Source organism: Laccaria bicolor, genomic scaffold (assembly GCF_000143565.1).
Source record: "Laccaria bicolor S238N-H82 LACBIscaffold_27 genomic scaffold, whole genome shotgun sequence".
NCBI classification, from domain to species: domain Eukaryota; kingdom Fungi; phylum Basidiomycota; class Agaricomycetes; order Agaricales; family Hydnangiaceae; genus Laccaria; species Laccaria bicolor.
Genome location: NW_001889898.1, coordinates 381035 through 407444, shown reverse-complemented (window position 1 = coordinate 407444; position 26410 = coordinate 381035). Strand labels below are relative to the sequence as shown.

Below are 26410 nucleotides of genomic sequence, written 5' to 3'. Positions count from 1 at the left end.
AGAAGGATCCGCTGTCGGTTTACATGGTCTTTCCTTATATGGACCACGATCTTGCTGGTCTCCTCGAAAATGAACGGGTTAAACTGCAACCAAGCCACATCAAATTGTACATGAAACAATTACTAGAAGGGACTGAATATATGCATCGAGTGAGCCTTCTTGATGTGCAACTGTACCTTGATGATTGACTTTATTTGTCCAGAACCATATCCTCCATCGTGATATGAAGGCAGCCAACTTGCTGATCTCCAATTCTGGTTCATTGCGAATTGCAGATTTCGGTCTTGCACGATCGTTTGACGCCAACGTGATAAATTCTCGTGTAGATAGTCGAGGCAAGGAGCGCAAGTATACCAATTGTGTTGTAACGAGATGGTACAGACCCCCTGAGCTTCTTCTCGGAGCTAGGCAGTACGGCGGAGAGGTGGATATTTGGGGTATTGGGTTTGTCACCTTACCTTGTGTGGTGGCATTTTCATATCTGACGCTGGGTTCTTAGCTGTGTCTTGGGTGAAATGTTTACGCGCAAGCCAATCTTGCCCGGGACCTCGGACCTTGACCAACTCGAGAAGATATGGAAGTTATGCGGTACTCCGAATCAGCACAGTTGGGCGAATTATGACGCCTTGCCTGGCTGCGAAGGAGTAAAGCGTTTCTATACGTATCAAAGAAGAGTCAAAAACGCATATGAGAGGTTCGTGATTCGGTCCTCGAGTCCACACCGTTGCTGATGCCATATCAGTGTGGGACTAGAGACTGCAGATCTGTTGGATAAACTCCTAATCTGTAATCCACGGGAACGCATCACGGCGTCTCAGCACTCGACCATGATTATTTCTGGACTGACCCTCTCCCTGCCGATCCAAAGACGTGAGCACCATAATATATATTTGCCAAATCAACTAAATATATGATTGTTTCTTCAGCCTCCCCTCCTACGAAGCCTCGCACGAATACGATAAACGGGGACACCGCAATATGCATCCCATGCCTGGCGGACCACCTGCACAACCACACCACCATGATGGACACCTTAGACCGTCCAACCAACCACCCCCAATGGGTCAACATCCTCGAAATCATCGTGGAGGAGGCCCTCCTCGGGACATGTTTAACTCTGGCCCACCGCCCCATAACGGCGGTTACCACCCGAATCCCCCTCCACCCAACGGACCCCACCCGAATCCCCGTGGCCCCAACTCCCAGCCCAACGGACTCCACCCGAATCCCCGTGGCCCACATAATTTCCAAGGTCCACATCGACCTGGCCCTCCTCCAGGTCAGCATCAATATGGACCCCCTTATGGCCGCGGTCCACCTGGAGGGCCTTCTGGGCCTTATCCTCCCCGGTAACAGGGGCAGGGTCAAGGACGACCAGGGCATCAAGGTGGAGGAGGACCGGGACCTGGACCTGGCCGAAGGGATTGGGAATCCCGTGGTCCGGGTGCACTGTTGCCTCGACATTCGAATCCTAATCTTCCGCCTCGACCGCCAGCACCGCTTGGAGCTTCGGAGGTTCGTGGAGGACCAAGAGGATCTGGACCGCAGGATAATAAGAGGGGGGAGCCGAATGGGAATGGGGGTGGGGCTGGTGGACTTAACTATGGTTGATCTGGGTTTGTTAGAGAAAAATGGAGGGTATTGGAAAGGACCCGGTATCGCATGCAAGCTTTCTTCCTCGGCATTGTTATACTTACTAGCTAGTTCATATTGTAGCATTTTTACATGTCATTACTCATAGTTATCCAATAAAAGCATCAAGTACTTGATATACAAATGTGAACAAATTTTATCCATGCGCAACGGATTCTCCATATGTACTCTACGCGCACGATGTGCTTTCTAGTATCTATGTGTCCGGCTGTCGTCGAAGTGTATTGGGCTAATATGAAACTCTACGTCACTGTACACGGTATGCCGTTATAGTGGATTGGAACACATTCACATGGATCTCTCGTGCACAACCGAGTTTGGACGAGTGGGGGTTCGATTCCCCAGCTCGGTTTGAGAATGCGACAGACGAGATTTTGTTAAAGAAGTAAAATGGTGTTCCCTTTTGCGCGGATCGTAAGACGATCCCAACCTCACTCACTGGGAAGGAGGCGTCATCTTATCAGATACGTGCACGTGACGATAAATGTGGTCTGATTTCAGAATCGTTCGATCACGCTGTGCTTGATTTTGTCAAGCACTGCAGCATTTCTTGTCTTTCTCCCTCCACCACCTTGACGCTGCATACGACGTTCCTCAGTCTCTGTCGCTGTATTGATTTAAATTCCCCCCGCGCAGCATTACTCGCCACCTATGATGAGCTCCGACCTTGGGCTCGACCCATCAGACCCTCTCAACCTCCTTCTACATAACAACTCTCAGAGCGGGGACTCTTCCATGGACGAATCATCTTCATCTCAAAGCGAAGGCGGGAGTCCTCCAGACTGGTCCCAACTCACTTCTATGTGGAACGATAATGAGGGCGCAGGCGGCATTAAGTCGTACTCAGAACTTTTGGACTTTTCAGACCTTACATCGCTGCCTATGGACATAGATTTCAACCAGTCTATGGTTATTGAACCCAGCGCCCTCCATTATGATCCTATGAAATTCAATCAACAACTCTGTTACGACGACCCATCCGTTTACAACATGTCGAACGAATTTCTGGCTTCACAGTTCCCTTTTACCTTCCAATCGGCTTTCGATGGAAATATATCCTCTGCTTCCTCCTCTGCATCGCCGGAACTTTTTCATAAAGAGCGGAGGTTGAGCATTACCTCTTCGTCTTCGTCCTCTGGAGCCTCCTTATCGCCTGTTCCTGAATCAACGTCAAGTCTAGTGCTGGGATACACAAGTGATTCTTCCCAACCCCAAACCAAACAAGAGTCTGTTTGCGGAGATGAACCACTCTCCTTTAATGAGGACCCCGCCGCAGAGCTTGCGCATCGCGTTCGACAATCAGCTGGCGTGCTACTTGCCGTCCCCAAAGATGCCCAAATCCAGAGCCACAGTATGAACACCCAAGCTGGTCTCCCAAGTACGACCTACTCATCCTTCTTTGATTTTGGTTACTTACTTTTTACAGCTACATGTCCTTCCCAAAAGCTTCCCATTCCCCGCCTCCAACGACGTCCCTCAACCAAAGCCTCCAGTCCTTCCTCTTCTTCATCCGCAGCGTCAACCCCTCCTCCATCAACCCCACCCACATCGTCCTTCCTTCCTCCCAAGCTCTCTATCAATCCTAACCTTACTCCTTCCGTCGAGTCATCCACTGCCACAACCCCCACAACTGCACAACCAACTATGGTAGGCCCACGTCCCAAAACCAGCCACACCACCATCGAGCGCCGATATCGCACGAACCTAAATGCTCGTATACAAAGCTTGCGCATGGCTGTACCCGCTCTTCGAGTCTTGGAAGATAAAGAGGGCGGAAACGGCAAGAAGATCAAGAAGAACGTCAAAGGTGGCGTTTTTGTGAAAGGCTCTGGGATCAATATTCCCGACAGCGAGGACGGTACGGTCATCGATGTGATTGACGAGCGAGGGTTCGTAGACGGTGTCAAGGTTGCACGCAAGTGCAGCAAAGCCAACGTCCTTGGGAAAGCCGTCGAATACATCCGAGTCTTGAAAAAGAGGGAGAACAGACTGAAAGCCGAGCAAGCGGGATTGAAGACTCTTGTAGCTGGCCTTGTTGGGGGCCCTGCCCTTTTGAAGGAATGGGAGCGCGAGTGGAGGCAGCGTTTTGGCGGAGAAGAGAAGGATGAAGTAGAGGGCGATGATATCGAGGGTGATGATGAGGAGAGTGATGAGGAGGATGGGGACGAAGGGGACGAAGAGCTTGGAAGGAAGCGTAAACGACCTAAATTCCCTGGCGTACCGAAGAAAGCGGTGGCTGAGAGGAAAGCTTCGACGCCTGCTACGGGTGGTGATTCGGGTGTCCCTGAGAAGAGGAAACGCGGTAGACCGAGGAAGGCCGTTCCCCCTCCTGCTACTGCGGCTACAGTCGTCTCTCCATTGGCACCCCTGCCCCAAACCCAACCACAAGACCAGACGATGCTCTCGTCCCAGGAACAGTGGATACAAGTACACCAACAGCAACAACAATCACAACCACAACAATACCTCCTCGCCGTCTTTGCCCTCTTCTCCTTCTTCAACTCCCCACTTACCTCGTCCTCATCTCGCGCGTCAGGTCATCATCAACATACAGGGACGGTGTTGACCTCGCTACATCCTCCACTAGCCTACGCCCCCGAGATTATATCCCAGTTCGCTGCCCCCTCGTCATCGCCTGTTGTTCCCGGTGCAGATGGATGGGGTTGGAAGGAATACGTGCAGATGTTCCATCTTTTTGTGTCTATCGTCGTTTTGGCGAGTTTTGTGCTCAGTTGGGCGGGCATAACGTTGGGGATGGGGAGGAGTCGTAGTGTTTCTTTTACACCTACTAATGTTGGCGCGAAGAAACAACGGAGGAAAGAGGAGGTGGTTGATTGGATTAGTGTAGGTGATGAGTGTATCTTGGCAGGTAATTGCTTTCCATTTATTCTCACTTGCCCTAACATGTACTAACGTTTTGATCCTCAGGAAATTCGCCATCGGTGTCATTATACACCCGCTGGAAAGTCTACCGCGCTATTTCTCTCCAACCGTCATCATCCATGGCCTCCATCAGCTCGCTTGCCATGCTCGTCTATGGCGCATCCGGCATTCCTGGCGGTCTCGCTCGAGCGAAGGCGCGTTCTTTATGGGACTCTGCCAAGGCACATGCTTTGTCTCCCGTTCTGACAGGCCACAGTACCAAGAAACAAGCACTGGCATTCGAGGTTCTCGTTCTGGAGTCTATGGACGTAACAGAGGCCGTTGAACGGCTTTCCGAAGCTTCAGAGCGGGAGAAGAAGGGTGATGCGGGGAGGACGTATAAGCCTATTGAGGTGCTTGGGTGTTTGCTCGTCAAACAGCGTGTTAAGCAGCATCTTGGGGAACTCTTCGTCGACTCTGTCTATGGAAGTCAATCGGAGAAATACAACGACAAGGAATCTGTGAAACGGAAGCAAGGTGAGATGAGGCGGACTATTGACGCTGCTCGTGAACTTGGTGGGCAGGTTGAGGAGCTGGGGAGGGTGTTGGAGAAAGTGTGGAAGACACCTGGGGCTGCTCTTGACCACATCAACCTCAACCTCGACAAAGACGTCGACGTTTCACAGGCACAAGATAGCGTGGACGCCCAGATCAACGCGTTACTTTCCGCGCTTGTCTTACACCGCCGTGTGTTCTCGGATCCATTACACCTGGCGGGGTGTTCGTCGGCTTTGTTGAGTCCTCCTCCAAGCCCGACGTTGAGATCGGGGAGTAAGGGCACTAGGATGGTTCATGCGCTTCGGCAGGCGCTTGGGAGTAGGGTGTTTGAGAATGCAGAGGACGGGGCGGAGGGAGAAGGGGAGGAAGGAGGGAGGCTGGAGGACGCGCGTGATAGGGTTGTTGATCTTATTGTTGAGATGGAGAGGAGTAGTCGGGGTGCGTCGGCGGCTCTTTAGATGGTTGGGCTTGCGCTTGGCTCTCTCTTCTTCTTCCCTCTTTCTTCCTTTAATTTATCGTCCGCTTCGATATCTCGAACGGCTCTTTGGAATTGTCTTGTTCTAACATTTATTTACTTTCGATGATCTTTTACCTCATTACTACTAATTACCAGTTCTGTACGTACTACATAAGCCATTTTGTATGGACTAGGGGATGTAGCTTTTGAAAATTCTAAACATCTTACAAGTTTTGACATGACACGATCATTGTTAGACGCATTCAACGCTCTGCATGTTCATAACACATGATCAAGACAAACCACATATTTGAAGGCAGTCAAGTTCACCTCTCAGCTCTGGATCGAATTCGGAATTTGGCTGATTGCATAAGTAGCTTACTCGATGTCTCGACGCTAGGGAGGAAAATCGCCCGCAAGATAGAGAGACACTAACGAAACGATACCGATGCGCAACCACTGGCATCCAGATAGTTATGGACCTCGCTGAAACTCCGTAATGGCGTTCCCCGAGCATTTGGAGAACTTCCAGCAGACGAGAGAACCTGCGGTGTTCTGATACGCTTCCAGAGGGTATGTGGATGATAACGCGAACGGGTCACAGATTTTTCATCAATCTGAACTTGTACGTCTTCTCTAGATTGCGCTGAGGTCACCAAGGACCACCACCGACTCGCCTCAAAAACTGGCCCCACTCCTCATGGCACAGGGATGCTTTGCAAGCGACATGATATGAAGGTTAAGTTCGATGGAATGACATATTTATTATCATCTGACACATTCTTCACATGTACGTACCAATAACATCACCATCTCACCACAGAACTGAGGAAGGGGGAGCTGGACCGGGTTGTGAACTCTGTTAATGGCCAATATGAATGAAAGGAACCCAAGATGAGAAGGGTATTTCTGGGGATTCCCTACGTAGACGTGCCACTGCATAGTGAAGCGCTCTGGCAGCTTCGGTGGAGTCCGGTGGTTCGACTGATAATAGGTGACGGTAGACTTCATCCGCAACCACAGGCGCATCCTTGTCCCGAATCGACCACATTGTTGCAATCACGCTGCGATATCCCGCGAAAAGCATACCAGCAGCCAAATGAACAACCTCCTCTGGAAGAGTCTCGTCTCCACTCGCTGTCTGACAAGCAGAGAGGAACGCAAAGTCTGCGGTGCCAGGTAATACGCTCCTAGTAATCCTCCCAATTTCCAAGTGTCCATCCTCGAGCATGAGGGCGCTCTTTGTGGGGTCGGAACGGTTCTGTGAGCCGTGGCAAGCAAGATGAACCCAACCACATTGAGAGAGACTCTCAATGACCCGTTCAATAGTGGCATCTGCCCCTTCGAGCTCCACCATTGAATGAGAGCCGAGATGCTTTCGAATTTCCGCTAGCTCCCATGTCGTATTGGGCAAATGAGGTTGCCCAGGCGTGGAGGGCTGAGCAATAGCAAGGAGTTTAAATTTGTTAGAAGGTTGTTCTCTATGAGGTTTCAGAAGAGCCGTTACTGAAGGCGTGTATGATGAAACGACTATGTCCGAAAGTTGTATGAGAGGTTCTGAGTTCGCCGTTGAACCCAAATCATACGAGCCAGCGGCGTGAATGGGGAGGAAAGCGAAGGGGCCCGTCCCACACCACCAGATCCTTGAAGGATTGGAAGTGGCTCTGATCTACGGGATGGAATGAGGGGAATGGGGTGAGGATTGCGTGTATGAGACACTTACTGGAATATCAAGAGCCTGTAAAACCGGCATAACAACCTCATCCCAAAGTTCTGAAAGCAACCTTGGAAAATCTGAGCTCAAGCTTTGTGCAGGGGCAACACGTCCTGCACGTTCATCATCCTGGCGGACACCGACCTTGGAGCGCATTAGCATTAATTTGTGTTGGAGTGCTTGTGCGCGCTCAAACGTGAAGGGATGAAGAGGAATATGCATGGCTTTATCAAAGTTGGATTTGAGAATCAAAGCATCGCAACGATGTTTGCTGGCATTCAAAACGACAACAGGTCCAGAACCCGCAGCTTCAGCGAGTTGAGAAACCCGCTTCGGCAAGAGAAATCCATTCATGCCATCCACCTTACGAATGTTCCGCACTAGTGTTTCCCATTCAGTGGTCAATTGTCTACGCCGTTCGGGAAGAGTTTCAAACGATGATCGAGAACCGCGGTCATCGCCCGCCAGTTGTATGGTGTTTGTCCCCATTGATTCCATCTCTTTTGAGAGTTTCTCAAATTGGGCGGCCAGATCTGGAGCTTTATCTCGGAGCTCATGAATAGGGGTGCGCAGCTGTAGCATCTGACCCCAGACGATGGAGCGACCCTCCTCCAACCATTCTAAAGCTTGGTCGTAATCTCCAGTATCAATCGCAAAAGCAGCAGCATCACGGACTTCGGCACCTACTTTTGTAAGTTCTCTATATCGGTCGAGAACTCCAAGTCCGAGCCAAGCCACCAGCGGCAAGAGATCCATCATGCCGCGATATGCCTCAAGGGGAGGAGGGCAGTCAATTAGATAGCTGAATCCCACCCAATGCTGTGCAGCGCCGAATCTCAGAGATGGAGCACCAGTAGTCAAATTCGCTGCTTGAGAACATAGATGAATGGCATCATTCAGATCACTTTTCCTACCGGTAGCTTGGTATCGGGTGTAGAAAGAATGGCCAAGGTCGAACAGATATTGTGTTTTTGCAGGGTGAGTATCAGGAGTCATTGCCACTGAGGTTTGGCGGAAAGAAATAGACTCGTCAAGATCGGCAATGTCACCGTATGACTGAAATCGATTCAATAAAGCCTGTGCAAGATTATGAAGGTAAGACGCCTTGTTCGGCGTGAATTGAATAGATTCTCGACAGGTTGAGATACCTTTATCGATATCTAGACGATCTTTAAGGCGCCAGAAGCGAGATAGCAGTGCGCCGCCCAGGTTGCTTAAAAGTTCTGGTTTGTAAGGGTGGGTTTCCTCGGTCAGTTTAATAGCCTCTTCGTGTAGCGAGATTGACCTGTTCAGGTCAATCATGTCACCTTTGACATTGAAGAGAACCTTTAAAGAACAGGCGAAGTTGCCCAAATAACCAGGTTTTCCGGCATGGTCATTCGGAATTAAGGAGACTGCAGCTTCATACGCCTTTACTGATCCTTCCAAGTCGTTGATATCCTTGAGACGATTGTAGCGAATGAATAAAGAGTTTCCCAAGTTGTCGAATAATCTTGGTTTGTCTGGATGCCCATTTTGTGACAAATGTACCGCCTCTTTTCTAAGTGAAACAGATTGATCGATGTCAGGAATATCACCACTGTGTTCAAAGCGGTCGAGAAAGCAACCCCCAAGGCTGCTAAGATAGACTAACTTGTGAGGGTGATCGTCGGGCGTCAAATCTAGAGCCTCTTTTTGCAATGCAATGGACTTGTCAGCATCACGAAGACTGCCCAGGTATTTGAGGCGGGATCGTATGGAACCACAAAGATTGTTGAGGTGGCGAGGCCTTTCGGGGTGGTTTTCCGGAGTGAGACGTACAACCTCCTCTCGTAGCTGGATCGAGCGATCTAGATCGAGAATATTGCCATAATTTTTAAAACGACACAGGAGAGCGTCGGCTAGGGTCCCAAGGTAATGACACTTGTTGATATCCATCCCAAGTGTGGCCTGGACCGCTTCTTCGCATGCATGAACTGATTCGTCGAGGTCGATCGGATTTCCGAGCCGCTCGAACCGTATCAAGAAGGAAATTCCGAGATTAGAAAGATGTTTCGGGCTATCGATACCACCCAGCAGGGAGACTTTCACTCCCTCTCTATGGGCGGAAATCGATTCATCAATATCCTCAATGTTGCCAAACCTCTCAAAGCGGGCCAGATAGGCCCATCCAAGTCTGGCCAAACACCCTGGCCTGTCTCTGTGACCCTCATGGAGAAGCTGTATCGCCCGCTTCCCCACGACCATTGCCTGGTCCAGATCAGCCAGGTGATTGAACCGCTCGTAACGAGCTTTGAGCAAAATTCCGAGGTTGGTGAGGCATCCAATTTTCATGCGATGCGCATCTGAGAGCATCTCAGCAGCACTCGTGAGTGCCAAGATTGATTCGTCAAGAGAAGTGGTATCGTCAAGGCACTTGAATAAAGAGTGCTGCGAATTACTGAGGTTGATCAGGTACATGACCTTGCGAGTATCAGTATCTGCCAGTGAAACAGCTTCCTTGAAAAAGACGAACGATTCATGGAGGTCGGATGAGGTCCCGGAACACTGGTAACGCTGAGCGAGCGCGACACCAAGCTGGTTTAAGCAAATGGCCCTTCGCGAGCTGTCGTCACCTATCGATCTCAGCACATCCTTCAAAATGTGGATGGATTGATCAAGGTCGTCTCGCTCACCAAGACGCTCGAAACGCAAGAAGAGAACATCCGTCAATTCGATATGACATAAGAAGTTGACTGGATGGGCGCCATCTGCAAGCCTCGAAGCATGTTGATACACTGTAATTGCCTCGTTAAGGTCGATCAGGTTGCCCGACTGCTTATACCGAACCATCAGCGCGTGTCCCAAGTCATGGAGCCGTGAACCCTTAGGTGGGTCGTCATCGGATGTTAGATGTACCGCAGCTCGATGACTTGTGACTACCAAATTGATGTTCACCTCGCTTTCGTCCAGCAAAAAACGGTAAAGTGCCATGCGGCCCAACTTATTGAGCAAACGGGGTTTGGAAGGGTCGTTGTCAGGAGTGAGTCGAACCGTAGTAATGTAAATGGGGATTGCCTCCTTCACTTCAAGTCCCTTGCATGCAAGGTCCTCTAGCCACCGAGGGTTTTTGAGATGACTGTCAAGTGTTAACCGCACGGCATTTCCGTGAGCAAAAATCGCGTGCACCAGGTCGCAAAGGTATCCAAGTCGTTTGTAGCGACTTGACAGCGCGAACCCTTGACAGTTAAGAAGAAACGGTTTGGAGAATAGACCCATAGGACTTGAACGGACAGCATTCTTGAAAATTGGTATCGCTTCGTTAAGATGGCCAACATCTCCAGTAGATATGAAGAGGTTGAGTAATATGTAGGCAAGTTTGCTGAGACGATCACCACGGCGCGGATCGTTGTCGGGGGTAAATTGAACTGCGTCAAAGTAACAAGACCTGGCGCTGGTAAGATGTGCAATGTTGCGGTCTGTGAAGTGGAGTTTGAACAACTCATCACCCTGAGCAGCGAGGATTTTTGGGTTGGTCTGAGAAGGTTGGGATTCTGGGGAATTGGTGATGGGGGTTGAGGCAACGATTGTTCCATCGTCGCTCAGACCCAAAATATTGAGTGAGACGTAGTAAGAAACTTTGATTGAGGGACGCTGGTCACTTTGCAGGGCCAGCCTGAGGGTACCTCGAATAACTGTTCGAAAATCAATCAAAGATTCATGTGATTGGGACACAAATGGGTTACCAGCTGTCTGATTTGCCACGAAAGGGAGTTGGCCTTTTGGGACATCGATGGATCCCAGCTGTTTAAGCGTGCCATTCTGGTCTTCCCCATGGACAAAAATTCGAGGATAAGAGGAAGTGGCAGTCCTAGATGCTGATATGAGATTGTTTTATGGCTCAAAACTAACAATGTCACTTACACAGATATCATCCCTTTGCAAACCCAATGGGCCAGCGGGTTTTCCCATATGCCTTGAATCATTTGGTCGCCGCCGAGCAGGTTATCGCTATCTTGGTCGTGATCCAACTTCACATAAATTTTAGAGCTCTCCAATTCATGGGAGATCTTATGAACAGGCGTCAGGATAAGAGCTGAAATCAGTTTTGTAAGTAGGGGTGCGATTCGGGTGCCAGGTCGACATAGTAGTGCGCTCACCAAGTAAGCATTCGAGGCTACCCATCCATGAGTTGAGCATAAAAGGGAGATGATGTTCAAGACTCACTGAATGGGCTCGTGCTGGGGAACCGGATGTGACATGCGGGAAACAAAGAGCAACTATCCCTTGTGGTGCAGAAATGGATCACGCAATGCACAGACGCTCACGTTGACGCCGTACCGCAATCTCTCCAGAGTAGTGAGAAGAATGAAGGAGAAGAGACCAAGAGCTTTTATATCTCAAGGATGGCCGCAACGAAGTATCTGTTCTTGAGACCTGGTCCCTCCTGCTCTAAGTCGCAACCAACTCCACAGGCGTCATTCTAAAACCAATGTCGAAGCGTCATTAGAGCGCGCTCTCAAGAGAGGCGCTGAGGACAGGTGATTGGTGCCAGTGAAGATGGAAAATGAGTGCAAGAAATCGCAAACACGTTCTTGAGGATTGCCCATCATGATAACTTGAATGCAAGTGCGTATTATCTTCTCGCACAGTTGTGTTTCTAAGATCAATACTGAAATTTTTACGTTGATAGGAAGGAGCACTCGAGGAACCTGGAAGGAGGCATCGGAAGACAGAGACATCAAGGACTGGATATAAAAATTTAAAAACAATCACCGACGCAATGGTCTCCTGCATGCCTTTCAACATACATTGGATTTGCATTGGAATGGTCGCCTTCAAACGCCTGTGCAGGCTATTACTTGGCTGTAGGACTTAATGGCCTGGATGATCTACGCACATTATATATCCTTCTACAGAACGTCTCTCAAAGCGAGGAGTCCTCCAGATTGGTCCCAACTCACTGCCACGTGTAACGACGATGACAGCGCAGGCGGCATCAAGTCGTATTCAGAACTTATCGACTTTACGCCCTCCATTATGACCCCATGAACAACTCTGTTACGACGACCCATCAATTTACAACATGTCGAACGAATTTCTGGCTTCACAGTTTCCCTTCACCTTCCAATCGGCTTTCAATGGGAATATCTCTGCATTCTCCTCTGCCGAGGCAGAACTCTTTCATAAAGAGCGGAGGTTGAGTATCACCGGTTCACTTCTTCCTCTTCGTCCTCTGGAGCCTCTTTATCTCCAGTTCGTCAGGTGTAGCGGTGGGAATACACAAGTGATTCTTCCCAACCTCAAACTAAACAAGAGTCTGTCTGCAGAGATGAACCACACTCCTTCACTGAGGACTCCGCCGCAGCGCTTGCGCACCGCGTTCGACAATCAGCTGGCGGATCCCAAAGATGCCCAAATCCAGGGTCACAGTGTGAACGCCCTCCCTGGTATGACTTGGACTTAGTTTTCCTTTTTGGATGTTCGTTACTTATTTTCTTACAGCCACAGGTCCCAAAAGCTTCCCATTCCCCGCCTCCAACGACGTACCTCGACCAAAGTCTCCAGTCCTTCCTCTTCTTCGTCCATAGCGTTAACCCCTCCTCCATCGACCCCACCCACATCGTCCTTCCTTCCTCCCTAGCTCTCTATCAATCATAACCTCACACCTTCTGTCGAGTGATCCAGTGCAACAACTCACACAACTGCACAACCAACGACGGCAGGCCCACGAGCCTAAACCAACCTTACCACCATCAAGCGGCGATATCGCACGAACCTAAAGGCTCGCATCCAAAGCTTGCGCATGGTCGTACCCGCTCTCCGAGTCTTGGAAGATAAAGAGGGCGGGAACGGCAAGAAAATCAAGAAGAATGTCGAAGGTGGCGTTCTTGTGAAAGGTTTTGGGATCGGTAGCCGAGGGTTCGTGGACGTTGTCAAGGTTGCACGCAAGTGCAGCAAAGCCAATATCCTTGGTAAAGCATGGGAGTCTTGAAAAAGAGGGAAAACAGACTGAAAGCCGAGCACGCGGGATTGTAAACCCTCGTAGCTGGCCTTGTGGGGGGGGCTGCCCTCCTGAAGGAATGGGAGCGGGAGTGGAGGCAGCGCTTTGGCGGAGAAGATAAGGATGAAGTGGACGGCGACAATGTTGAGGGTGATGAGGAGGAGGATGAGGAGGAGGATGGGAACGAAGGGGACGAAGAGCTTGGAAGGAAGCGAAAACAACCCAAATTTCCTGGCGTACCGAAGAAGCGGTGGCTGAGAGGAAAACTTCGACGCATGCTACGAGTGGCGATTCAGGTGTCCTCGGGAAGAGGAAACGTGGTAGACCGAGGAAGGCCGTTCCCCCTCCTCCGGTTACTGCGGCTACATTCATCTCTCCTTTGGCACTTCTACGCCAAACCCAACCACTCAATGCACAAGATCAGATGATGCTCTCGTCACAAGAACAGTGGATACAAGTGCACCAACGGCAACAGCAACAACAATCACAACCACAACAATACCTGCTAGCCGTCTTTGCCGTCTTCTCCTTCTTCAACTCCCCACTTACATCGTCCTCATCTCGCTCATCAGGACATCATCAACATACAGGGACGGTGTTGACCTCGCTCCATCCCCCACTTGCCTATGCCCCCGAGATAGTTCGCCGCTCCCTCCTCATCGCCTGTTGTTCCCGGTGCAGATGCGTGGGGATGGAAGCAATACGTACAGATGTTCCATCTCTTTGTGTCTATCGTCGTTTTGGCGAGTTCGTTCTCAGTTGGGCCGGCATCACGTTGGGGATCGGGAAGACTACGAGAAGTTGCAGTGTTTCTTTTACGCCTCCTCATGTTGGTGTGAAGAAACGGAGGAAAGAGGAGGTGGTTGATTGGCTTACTGTAGGTGATGAGTGTATCTCGGCAGGTAACTGCTTTTATTTATTCTCACTTACTCTAACACGTACTAACGTTATGATCCCCAGGAAACTCACCCTCCGTGTCATTATACACCCGCTGGAAAGTCTACCGCGCTATTTCCCTCCAGACGTCATCCTCCATCGCCTCCATCAGCTCACTTGCCATGCTCGTCTATGGTACATCCGGCATTCCTGGCGGTCTAGCTCGAGCAAAAGCGCGTTCTTTATGGGACTCTGCCAAGGCACATGCTTTGTCTCCCATCCTGTCTAGCCACGGCACCAGGAAACAAGCACAGGTATTCGAAGTCCTCGTTTTAGAATCTATGGACGTAACAGAGGCCGTTGAGCGGCTCTCCAAAGCTTCAGAAGGGGAGAAGAAGGGCGACGCGGGGGGGACGTATAAGCCTATTGAAGTGCTTGGGTGTTTGTTTGTCAAACAGCGGATCAAGCAGCATCTTGGGGAACTCTTCGTCGACACCGTGTATGGAAGTCGCGCAATGAACGACAAGAGAAATACCCCGCCGCCCCACCCGGCTTCGCGCCTTTGGTTATCTTCTTCCTTATCCTTAATATGGTGTATGTAGGTTACGCTATTAAACCCGCTCGTGATCTTGGCCCTCGTATGCTGACCGCTATGGTTGGTAATGGAAGAACGGTATTCACCTTTCGGAAGTGAGTCGCGCCTGCTCGCACAATTGAACAGAATCTAGTCGTCTGTCTATCAGTCAGTATTGCACTGTCTGGTGTCCATTCATGGCGCCATTTCTTGGAGCTCAGGCTGGGACGATTCTTTATGACCTGTTCCTCTACAAAGGGCCAGATAATGTGTTCGGATGGTCAGGATCACGCAAACGCATCTCCCAGGCATAAATTCGCGTAAGACTATTGCATCTGTTTCGGATTTCACAATAACCTTTCCGGCCACAATTCGATCCCCTTGAAATCTCTCATGCTTGGAAAACGAATATCCCATTCATGACTTTCTCGCCGGCATGATCTATCTATTGACATCTGACAGATTCCTTGCGTGTACCATTGTAAGTAATTACATCTTCGTCTCATGCCAGAACTGAGGAAGAGAAGCTAGACAGGTTTCTCGACTCTGTTAACGGCCAATATGAATGAATGGAACCCAGGATAAGAAGGATATTTCCGGAGATTCCCTACGTAGCCGTGCCACTGCGTAGTGAAGTGCTCTAGCAGCTTCGGTGGAGTCCGGTTGTTCGACTGATAATAGGTGACGGTAGACTTCATCGGCAACCACAGGCGCATCCTTGTCCCGAATCGACCACATTGTTGCAATCACGCTGCGATACCCCGCGAAAAGCATGCCAGCAGCCAAATGAACAACCTCCTCTGGAAGAGTCTCGTCTCCGCTCGCTGTCTGACAAGCGGAGAGGAACGCAAAGTCTGCGGTGCTAGGTAATACGCTTCTAGTAATCCTCCCAATGTCCAAATGTCCATCCTCGAGCATGAGGGCGCTCTTTGTGGGGTCGGAACGGTTTTGTGAGCCGTGGCAAGCAAGATGAACCCAACCACATTGAGAGAGACTCTCAATGACCCGTTCAATAGTGGCATCTGCCCCTTCGAGCTCCATCATTGAATGAGAGCCGAGATGCTTTCGAATTTCCGCTAGCTCCCGTGTCGTATTGGGCAAATGAGGTTGCCCAGGCGTGGAGGGCTGAGCAACAGCAAGGAGTTTAAATTCGCTGGAAGGTTGTTCTTTACGAGTTTTTAAAAGAGCTGTTACTGAAGGCGTGTATGATGACATGACTATGTCCGAAAGTTGTATCAGCGGTTTTGACATGGAGTCCGCCGTTGAACCCAAATCATACAAACCAGCAGCGTGGATGGGGAGAAAAGCGAGGGGGCCGGTCCCACACCACCAGATCCTCGAAGGATTGGAAGTGGCTTCGATCTATGGTCAGATGAAGTGAGGGAAATGGGGTGAGGATTACGTGTTATGGTAAACTTACTGGAATATCAAGAGCGTCTAAAACCGGCCTAACGACCCTATCCCAAAGTTCAGAAAGCAACCTTGGAAAATCTGATCTCAAGCCCTGTGCAAAACGCATTCCGCGTTCATCACTCATTTCGCGTTCATCATCCTGGCGGACACCAACATGGGAGCGTATTTGCTTTAATTTGCGTTGCATTGCTTGTGCGCGCTCAAAGCTGAAATTACAAAGAGGAACATGCAAGACATGATCAAAGTTGGGTTTGTGGATCAAAGCATCACAACGGTGTTCGCTGGCATTCAAAACGACAACAGGTCCAGAGACAGCAGCTTCGGCGAGCTGAGAAACCCGCTTTGGCAAGAGAAATTCATCCATACCGTCCACCTTACGAATGTTCCCCACTAGGGTTTCCCATTCAATGGTCAATTGTCTACGCCGTTTAGAAGGGATTTCAAGCGATAATTGAGGACGGCGGTCATCGCCCGCCAGCTGTGCGGTGTTTGTCCCCGTTGATTCCATCTCTTCTGAGAGTTTCTCAAATTGGGCGGCCAGATCTGGAACTTCATCTCGGAGCTCATGAGTAGGGGCGCGCAGCTGTAGCATCTGACCCCAGACTAAAAGGTGCTGCGATTTACTGAGGTTAAACAGGTACTCGGCCATGCGAGTATCAGTATCAGTATCTGCCAATGAGACAGCGTCCTTGCAAAAGGTGATCGATTCATGGAGGTCGGACGAGGTCCCGAAATACTCGTAACGCTTAGCGAGCGCGACGCCAAGCTTGCTCAAACGACCAGCTCTTCGAAACTTGTCGTCACCCATCGATCTCAGCACATACTTGTGAATCAGGATGTCTTGATCAAGGTCGGTTTGCAGACGAAGACGCTCGAATCGGAAGTTGAGAGCAGCTAATAATGAGTCGGTATGATTTAAGATGTTCTCTTGGCGGGCGCCATCTGCGAGCCTCGAAGCATGTTGATACATCGTAATGGCCTCGTTAAGGTCAATCAGGTCGCCCATGGCCACCCCGTTATAGCGAGCCACCAGCACGTTTGCAAAGTCATTGATCAGTGAACCCTTAGCTGGGTCGTCATCGGATGTTAAATGTACCCCATCTCGATAACTTGTGATTGCCAAATTGAGCTTCACGTCGCTCCCCTCCCGCAGAAAAAAACCAAGTGCCATGCGGCCCAAGGTATTGAGCAAAAGAGGCTTGGAAGGGTCATCGTCAGGAGTGAGTCGAACCGTAGTCATGTAAATCGGGATTGCCTCCTTCACTTCAAGTCCGTTACGTGCGAGGCCGTCTAGCCACCAAGGGTTTTTGAGATGACTGTCAGGTGTTAGCAGCACAGCATCTGCGTAAGCAGAAATCGCGAGTATCAGGTCGACAGGGTCTCCAAGTCGTTTGTAGCGACTCCACAGCGCGAACCCTTGACACTTGAGAAGAAAGGGTTTGGAGGATAGACCGTCGGGAGTTGTACCAACAGCATTCTCGAAAATTGGTATCGCTTCGTTAAGATGGCTAACGTCTCCAGTAAATATGAAGAGGTTGAGTAATATGTACGCCAGTTTGCTGAGACGATCACCACGATACGGATCGTTGTCGGTGGTGTATCGCACTGCGTCAAAGTAAGAAGACCTGGCGCTGGTAAGATGTGCAACGTTGCGTTCTATGAAGTGGAGTTCGAACAACTCATCGCCATGAGCAGCGAGGCTTGTTGGGTTGGTCTGAGACAGTTGCGATTCTGGGGAGTTGGTGATAGGGCTTGAGGCGACGATTGTTCCATCGTCGCTCACACCCAAAATATTGAGCGAGACATAGTAGGAAACTTTGATTGGGAGACGCTTGCCACGTTGCAAGGCCAGCCTCAGGGTACCTCGAGTAACTGTTCGAAAATCAATCAAGGATTCTTGTGATTGGGGCATAAATGGGTTACCAGCTGTCTGACTTGCCACTGGAGAGAGTTGGCCTTTTGGGACATCGATGGATCCCAGCTGTTCAAGCGTGCCATCCTGGTCTTCCCCATAGACCAATAGTCGAGGATAAGAGGAGGAACTAGCAGTCCTAGATGCTGATATGAAGTTTCTGATGGCTCAATACTCACAATCTCACCTACACAGGTATCATTCCTTTGCAAATCCAACGGGCCAGCGGGGCTTCCCATTTGCCTTCAATGGTTTGGTCGCCGCCCGGCAGGGATTTGCTATCTTGATTGTGATCCAACTTGACGTATATCTTAGAGTTCCCCATTTCAATGGGGACCTTTTGCGTGGGCGTCAGGATAAGAGCTTAGATCAGTTTTTGTAAGTAGGGGTGCGATTCGAGTGTAGGTCAACATAACAGCGGGCTCACTGAGTAAGCATTCGAGGCTGCCCATCCATGAGAAAGCACAAAAGGCAGATGCTGTTGAAGACTCACTGGGTGGGCTTGTGCTGGGAAACCGTATGTGACATGCAGGAAACGAAGCGAGGCGATGAACAGCCTTTGCCGTGTCGAAATGCATCACGCAATCCACAGACGCTCACGTTGACGCCGTACTACTTGCAGCCCCAAAGATGCCCAAATCCCGGCAGTGCGAGCAACCAAGCTGCTCTCCAAAGTATGACCTTCGGCTAGGTCCTTCCCAAAAGCTTCCCATTTATAACCTTACTCATTCTATGGAGTCATCCAATACCACGACCTCCATAGCTGCACAACCAACTACGGCAGGCTCAAGGCCCAAAACCAGCCACACCGCCATCGAGTGACAATATCGCAAGAACCTAAATGCTCGCATACAAGGCTTGCGCATGGCTGTATCCGCTCTCCGATTCTTGAAAGATAAGGAGGGCGGAAATGGCAAAAAAATCAAGAAGAACGTCACCAATGGTGACGTTTTTGTGAAAGGCTCAGGACGACAGCGAGGACGGCACCGTCATGGTTGTGATTGACGAGCGAGGGTTCGTGGACGGCGTCAAGGTCGCACGCAAGTGAACGTCCTTGGTAAAGCCGTCGAATACATCCGAGTCTTGAAGAGACTGAAAGCTGAGCAAGCGGGATTGAAGGCCCTCGTGGCTGGCCTTGTTGGGGGCCCTACCCTCTTGAAGGAATGGGCGTGAGTGGAGGCAGCTTTTTGGCGGAGAAGAGAAGGATGAAGTGGAGGGCAATGATATTGAGGTGATGATGAGGAAAAACCCCGAATTCCCTGGCGTACCAAAGAAAGCGGTGGCTGAGAGGAAACCTTCGACGCCTGCTACGGGTCCCTGATCATGAGAAGAAGTGTTAGACCAAGGAAAGGCCACAATCACAACTGGCACAACAATACATACCTCCTCACTGTCTTTGCCCTCTTCTCCTTCACTCCCCATTACATCGTCCTCATCTCGCGCGTCTGGGCATCATCAAAATACTGGGACGGCGTTGACCTCGCCTCATCCCCCACTTGCCTATGCCCCCGAGATCATAGCACAGTTCCCCACTCATCGCCTGTCGTTTCGGGTGCAGATGCGTGGGGATGGAAGGAATACGTGCAGATGTTCCAACGCTTTGTGTCTATCGTCGTTTTAGCCAGTTTTGTTCTCAGTTGGGCGGGCATCACGCGGGGGATTAGCCTGAGGAGGACGACGAGAAGTCGCGGTGTTTCTTTTACGCCTCTCAATGTTGGCCCGAAGAAACGGAGGAAAGAGTTGGTTGGGTTAGTTTAGGTGATGAGTGTAGCTTGCAATTGGTAGGTATGTGCTTTTTATTTATTTTCGTCTTACTCGTACTAACTTCCCCGCATAGCCCAACTACATAGCACATCTCCCGGTGGGTTCAAGAGAGGACACTCAAGACAAGCCAGTCTCGGAACTACTTTCTTTTCATCTCTACGTCTTTTTGTGCAGGCCTTAGCATGTGCAGGGATTTCTCCTATTTTCTGTTGGACGTGGATAGGGTCAAGATAGGGTTCACTATAAATATCACAGCTTCAAGATGGAGTTCCAAGACAACTTAAACTTCAACCCCCTCACTCAGAATGTCTTTGTATTCAAATGGCATAAACTACTGTGAACCCTCTTCTATTATTGGTATGTAACGTCCCTTTGCATAGATTCCAACTCTAATCGTGGAGACAGAAATCCAAGACACGATTCACCGCCTAGGAGCCGCAACCTCCAAAAATGCCTATGACAAGATCTCGGTTTTCTCGACCTACTGGGCTTCTGACGATACTGGCGCAGCTAAAGACAGCTATCTTTTCATCGAGACCATTCAGAAGCTCCATAACGTGGACGCCTGCAAGTATATCCTGTCACAAGAACATACCGATATGAAACTATCTCGAGATGTGTTTAACGCATTGCCATCTGGAACCTTGCCGAGTCGCAGACTTTTCATCTTTCACTATGCGGGCCACAGCATCGCCGGTTCCATGGCCATCTTCGCCCCCAAAATTGATCAGAAGTTTGGCACAGGACCAGAAATCAACCCATCGAGGCTTAGCAAAGATCTGAAGGCGGAGGCTTCAACTCAAGCTGGGCTGGACATCCTTTTTATCCTGGATTCATTCTGTACCTCCAATTGTATGCAGGGCGTGAAGGCCAAGGGTGCGAGCGTGGAGTTTGTCGTTGGTGGTGCACGCAAGGACCTTAACGACCCCAGAACCGCCTTGGATGGCGGGACTTTCACGCAGCACTGGTGTGCGGCCTTTAACAAGCTTCTGGACAGTGGAAACCCTTTTGTTTCCGAGGATATCAACAAGATTGTCGATCCCAACTCAGGCTATTACAACAGGAAGTTTTCTATGCTTCTTCTTCGTGAAGGATGGGATTTGCCAATCACTTTCTCTTATAACAACACGATCGAACCATCTTTGCCATCTTGCCCAACAGTCGCAACGGTTTTTTACTTCAGGGAACAGCCCGATTCACCCTCCGTCAAGCAGTTGACTGAATATCTCAATAACGCACCAGCTCCAATTACGGTTTTAGGGACAGTACCTATACAATCCGCTTATCTATCTGGCACGATGCTCCTGCTCTCCATGCCGTTGTCGTTGCAAGAGTTGCTGCCAGGCTCCCGAGTCCCCATCATGTTAGAAGATGAATAGTTGCGTTGGAAGGTGAGTTTGCATCTTTCCCATTACGCTCTCTGACTCACTGAACAGACATTTAAAGTACATCATTCGTCTCCCTTAGTGTGTGATGCTATGTATGATATCGGGCTGGTGAATAGAATCGTCTGTCGTTCTCCTTATGATATCGTGACCAATGAAGCCCTGCTTGATAGTTATCGTAGGTGATCAGTCTCCGCCAACTGGGCTCCACCGTCGCCCAAGGTTGCGAATGTGTACAACATGTGCCGTGTCACCCATTCTCTCATCTTTCGACACATATTCTCAACCCCGGTGTTCGCTGCCATCTTGTTCGATGGACGCCGAACAAAGTACCATTGAGTTCGAAGCTGCACTAGCAGATGTCCAAGCTGACCTGGGCATCGTACCGCCCAAAGCTGCAGTGGCTATTAGGTCAAAACGCAATATCTCCTTGATCGATATGCAAGAATTCGGGGTCTGAGACGGTGATGATTGGCTAACCTGTGCTTCCGCTGGTTAAGTAGGTGGTTCAAGGTTGGACTGGTCAATGAGGTCGAACGTGGATTGGGCAAATGTGCTCATTGGGGTGCAAAAATGCAGGTATGTGGCAGTGGTCGTGCTCAATTTCTGAGATGTGCTCAAAACTGAGATATATGTTACAGTTGAATGTCCAGGCTGGACAACAGTCCAAATACAGCAACCGCCCTGCAGCTTATGGGATACGTGCAACACAGTATCAGATCCCTGCCTCTCCGATGCCTGCACGTTCCATTTTGCAGCAGGCCGTACCCATGACCTTTGGATTCAAGATGGCAAGACTACTAGCGACCTTCAACGTCACCAGCAACGTCTATCAGACATCCTTCCCCATTTGCTTGTACTCGAATTTGATGGAGGAACTCTGGCCTCCGTAGCGAGTACTGGAAAGGCGAGGAAAGTTCAAGCGGCACCGGTGCAGCGCCTGGGCTGATATTGCATGGCATACGGAACGAGACCGGATTGCCGAAGTAGGGGCGTTCTTCGAGATTCTTCGCGTTTGTGACGGGAACCTGTGCAAAGTTCGCGTTGGACGTCAAGTTGGTTACGCAAACGGGGGCAGGAGAGGTATTTAAACCTTACGCGCCGCATCGTGAGTTCAGACGATGCCACAAAACAGAGTCTAATTTCGAGTGTGAACTGAAGTCAACGGATTTGCATACGGACCTTATGCAATTGTCTCCCCCGACCGTCTCCACAGTACATTTTCATGGAGTTATTCGAAGTTGGAGGGAGTCCAGCCGACACGCGATATCTATTTCTCAAGGTTAAACAGCATCTTGGGGAAGGGACGACCGCGATAACCACTACGCTACCGTATATGAAAGTAAATCAGAGAACGACGACAAGGGATACGCGAAACGGAAGGAAGGTGAAATGAGGCGGACCATCTGGCATCGACGCTGCTCGTGAACTTGGTAGGCAGGTCGAAGAGCTAGGGGGGTCCTGAAGAAAGCGTGGAAGACACCCTGTGCTGCTCTTGACCAGAACCTCAACTTCGACAAAGTCGTCGACGTTTCCCAAACCCAAGCTAGCGTGGACACCCAGATCAACGCGTTACTTCTGCACTTGTCCTGTACCGTTCTTTGGCTTTGTCGAGTCCTCCCCCGAGTCCGACGTTGAGGTCGGGGAGTAAGGGCACGAGGATGGTCCATGCGCTTGGGCAGGTGCTTGGGAGCAGGGTGTTTGAGGAGGGGGATGGAGAGGAGGAGATGGGAGGCAGGAGGACGCCCGTGATAGGGTTGTTAATTTTATTGTTGAGATGGGGGGGAGTAGTCGGGGTTCGTCGACGGCTCTTTAGATGGGAGGGCTTGCCGGTGGTGCGCGTGGCTCTCTCTACATCTTGCCTCGTTATTGAACTTATCTTCTCCGATATCTCGAACGGCTCTTTGGTCTTGTCTTTTTCTAACATTCATTTCCTGTCAATGATCTTCTACCAGATGACTAATTACCACTTGTGTACGGACCACGTTATGTTGTATGAACTTGCTAAAATTCTAAACATCTGCAGAGTTAAGTTGACCTGGCTAAGTACCTGAAGATTCATTGATGACGTTGCCAGCCTCTATGAATGGCCTCTCGCCAAGTAACAGTATCCAATTGGACGCGATCATGTTGACCATATTCTGGGGGCACCTGTCCCTGGAAAATGTCTGCCAGTAAAAGATGTAGCGGAGACGCATTATGGGTCCAGTCTTTTTGCCAGACCATCCTGGCAATTCGGGTCTGCGCTTGACCACTGGTTTGTCTTTCAGGTGGAGGAAAGCCTCGCCACAACTGGATAGTCGCAACTGGGGGATTGGGGTTTGCAGCAGCAGGGGGGTCAATCAAAACAAGGATCCCAAGTTGCACCTAATTAGAAAGTTACAGTACTTGAGTGGCAACAAAAAACGAAGTTGACTGACCTCTGGCATGTGTTCAAGCCAAAGCTGGGCATCGATTTTGAGTTGGGTAAGGCTTTCGGAACTTCCAATCTCGATAACGATGCTGGGACGGTTGGAGCCGATAGGCATGATACCAGAATCTGGTTCTTTCTTTCTCTGGCCAAGCGTTTGTTCTGGAGGGAGTAAGATTAGAAGCCCAACTCAAGTTATACGCTTTATGAGACATACCGGTCGCTGCAATAAAAACACATCCTGGAACGGCCGTGGGTTTGGGATGTGGAAGCAAGTCTCTAAGGGCCTGATGTGTATAAATGCTCCAGGACGCATGTGCTGCCTGGTGCACACTGCCAGGCATATAGCGAACGATAAAGTTATGACTGTTGCTGTAGGTTACCCTGAAACGACGTCAGAAAAATGAGGCTGTTGTAATTTCAAACTAACCGCATGGCTCCGCGATGCTCTTCTTCATCAAGCAGATTATACGCCGCTTGTAGTTCATTCTCGCTGATTTTAAACTCATATATGTGAACCGCGTTAGGTGACGCTCTACACGTTCATAGTAAGTGAGACAAACCACCCGTTTGAAGTCAAGGAAACTCACATTTCAGCTCTAGATCGAATTTCGGTGATTGCTTGTCTGTACGTTACGACGGAGGAAAAATCGCGAGGGAGGCAGAGTGACATAGTTCGGTGTTGTTGTCCTGGTTGGAACTCTATCTGGTCCCCTAAGCACCAAGACGTCTCAAAACACGCTCAGGACTCCTGTTACTCCGGGTGACCGGGTCGTACTGGGGTCGCAGCCACTCTTCTGTAGTGGTGCGTTACATCAGCAAGCTGGTCTCTAGCCCGACATCCCGCTGCGCCAGACTCTTTCTGCGGCGGTGTCGTTTGTTGCACTTTCGAATTCGAAGATATCTGCGACTGGGGACATTTCGTGCTAGCTCGTTGGATGTGAGGTCAGCTATCATATATATCATGTTGAACGAGTTGAGGAAAGAAGAAGGGTAGAGTTCGGGAGTCACCGATAGAATCACCGATTTTCCTATTGCAACCGAAGGGCCGTCATCCGGCAACTTTGTCCACAGTACTGATGTCGTTGCCCTAGCACAAGCCGTCGCCCTGCTCAACGAATACCTCCTCGTTGATGAAATAAGGGCGAAGCACGCTGTCCATGATGTTACGACTTGCCTCTCGAGGTGAGTGGATGGCAGGTCACAGACTCTGAAGCTTGAAGCTTGAACGTTTGAACCTCTAAGTTCTAGATCGCAAGACCACCACCAACTCGCCCCCAAATCTCCCCACACAGGGATGCATTGCAAGCGATCGTGCGATAGACTGGTAGCACGGTCTCGTCAGATCATTTACCATCGCCTGAACTTTACCAGGTCGCTATAATAGGGCAAGCGATTTCCCCAGACTCTCCCCACATGCCCAGCATACTTATTCCAAGTTCTTTGACGTCCAGATCGTGTCAGATTGCCTTTAAAATGTCGCTATCATCCCAACGTCGCCTTTCTTCCTATCCTGACGCCATTATCTCTAGCCATGGACGACAAATTCGACGACGACGCCCTCCCCAACTCGAAGACTACGCCTGAGGACTACGGGGACAAGCTCGCAGAATATGATTATACCAACACATTCCCCAATACGTGGATGAGACTACGGTGAGTTTATAGTCGCAATGAAGCAACGGTCTAATCTAACCGTATAATTAGTGAACCCTTTCGTGAATATATCGCAGAGTTCGTTGGCGTTGCGGTCCTTATCATCTTTGGTGTCGGTGCCGACTGTCAAGTCGTCTTGTCTGCAAACACTGGCGTTGCACCATCTCCGAAAGGTGTAAGGCTCCTTCATTTTAATCAAGTTTGCCGCTCTAACGTGTATTGATCGGCCCTTCAGGACTATCTATCACTGAATTGCGGTTGGGCCATTGGCACGGCTATGGGCGTTTGGATCTCGGGCGGAATTTCAGGTGGTCACATTAATCCTGCCGTAACGTTGGCGTTGGCGACATGGCGCGGCTTCCCATGGAGGAAAGTTCCCGTGAGCTTGACGTCCATCCTCGCCTTACACTAGTTGCTTATTTTGTCAACCCCTAGGGTTTCCTCTTCGCTCAGCTGCTAGGTGGTATCGTCGGAGCTGGACTGGTCTATGTGAATTACATTCACGCCATTGATATCGTAGAAGGCGGCCGCCATGTTCGAACACTCGATACCGCTGGATTGTTCGCAACGTATGCGGTAGGCTCCCCTCACCAGAAGCGTAGGAATTCAGCTGACTTCACAAACTAATAGGCTGATCACATGACCAACGTGTCCTGCTTTTTCTCGGAGTTCCTCGCTACTGCCGTGCTTATCGTCGTCATCCACGCCATGAACGACAAGAGAAATGCCCCTCCTCCAGCCGGCCTCGCGCCATTGGTTCTCTTCTTCCTTATCCTTGGTATCGGTGCATCCCTTGGAATGGAAACAGGTGCGTTGTTTATGCTTGTAGTAATATCACTTCTAATATGGCGCAGGTTATGCTATCAACCCCGCTCGTGATCTTGGCCCCCGCATGCTCACTGCTATGGTTGGCTATGGAAGACAGGTATTCGCTTTCCGGAAGTGAGTCGCACCTCTTCGCACAGTTGAGCAGAGTCTGATCATCTATCCATCAGTCAATATTGGATCTGGTGTCCAGTCATTGCCCCGTTCCTGGGTGCTCAAGTTGGAACGATTTTCTATGACCTGTTCTTCTACAAAGGACAAGATAATGTTTTCGGGCGATTAGGGTCACACATACACATCTCCCCAGCTTAAATTTGCACCAGACCATATCTGTTTGGGATTATACAATAGACTGCCCCTGTTGCCCCCAGAAAAGAAAGGGTCAAAAG

At 50.0% G+C, this 26410-nt stretch overlaps 7 protein-coding genes across 7 annotated transcripts; 4 read left to right on the top strand and 3 right to left on the bottom strand.

The window, feature by feature from the left end:
• Window positions 1-2304: 2304 nt before the first annotated feature.
• On the top strand, window positions 2305-5531 carry LACBIDRAFT_304339 (uncharacterized protein; the record flags this gene model as incomplete). Its single annotated transcript, XM_001884773.1, has 3 exons — window positions 2305-3031; window positions 3080-4522; window positions 4582-5531. The coding sequence occupies 3 exons, from the start codon at window positions 2305-2307 to the stop codon at window positions 5529-5531; spliced, it is 3120 nt and encodes a 1039-aa protein (XP_001884808.1).
• An 867-nt stretch (window positions 5532-6398) lies between these two features.
• LACBIDRAFT_165492 (uncharacterized protein) lies at window positions 6399-17675 on the bottom strand (the record flags this gene model as incomplete). The annotated part of the gene is made up of 4 exons (XM_001884692.1): window positions 6399-7199; window positions 7254-10134; window positions 16894-16963; window positions 17348-17675. Coding segments are annotated over 4 exons (4080 nt in total), but the record flags the coding sequence as incomplete, so codon positions are not given.
• Window positions 17676-18706: 1031 nt separating this feature from the next.
• LACBIDRAFT_304333 (uncharacterized protein) lies at window positions 18707-19403 on the bottom strand (the record flags this gene model as incomplete). The annotated part of the gene is made up of 3 exons (XM_001884691.1): window positions 18707-18868; window positions 19022-19285; window positions 19365-19403. The coding sequence occupies 3 exons, from the start codon at window positions 19401-19403 to the stop codon at window positions 18707-18709; spliced, it is 465 nt and encodes a 154-aa protein (XP_001884726.1).
• A 165-nt stretch (window positions 19404-19568) lies between these two features.
• On the top strand, window positions 19569-19739 carry LACBIDRAFT_304332 (uncharacterized protein; the record flags this gene model as incomplete). The annotated part of the gene is made up of 1 exon (XM_001884772.1): window positions 19569-19739. One exon carries the CDS (start codon window positions 19569-19571, stop codon window positions 19737-19739), a length of 171 nt encoding a protein of 56 aa, XP_001884807.1.
• A 311-nt stretch (window positions 19740-20050) lies between these two features.
• On the top strand, window positions 20051-22023 carry LACBIDRAFT_330474 (uncharacterized protein; the record flags this gene model as incomplete). The annotated part of the gene is made up of 7 exons (XM_001884771.1): window positions 20051-20102; window positions 20151-21108; window positions 21182-21190; window positions 21250-21308; window positions 21478-21541; window positions 21634-21709; window positions 21772-22023. The coding sequence occupies 7 exons, from the start codon at window positions 20051-20053 to the stop codon at window positions 22021-22023; spliced, it is 1470 nt and encodes a 489-aa protein (XP_001884806.1).
• A 1165-nt stretch (window positions 22024-23188) lies between these two features.
• Window positions 23189-24213, bottom strand: LACBIDRAFT_330473 (uncharacterized protein; the record flags this gene model as incomplete). Its single annotated transcript, XM_001884690.1, has 5 exons — window positions 23189-23497; window positions 23551-23702; window positions 23758-23924; window positions 23971-24075; window positions 24131-24213. 5 exons carry the CDS (start codon window positions 24211-24213, stop codon window positions 23189-23191), a joined length of 816 nt encoding a protein of 271 aa, XP_001884725.1.
• Window positions 24214-25242: 1029 nt separating this feature from the next.
• Window positions 25243-26333, top strand: LACBIDRAFT_252507 (uncharacterized protein; the record flags this gene model as incomplete). Its single annotated transcript, XM_001884770.1, has 6 exons — window positions 25243-25350; window positions 25432-25575; window positions 25632-25772; window positions 25827-26004; window positions 26051-26138; window positions 26192-26333. Coding segments are annotated over 6 exons (801 nt in total), but the record flags the coding sequence as incomplete, so codon positions are not given.
• Between the last annotated feature and the right edge of the window lie 77 nt (window positions 26334-26410).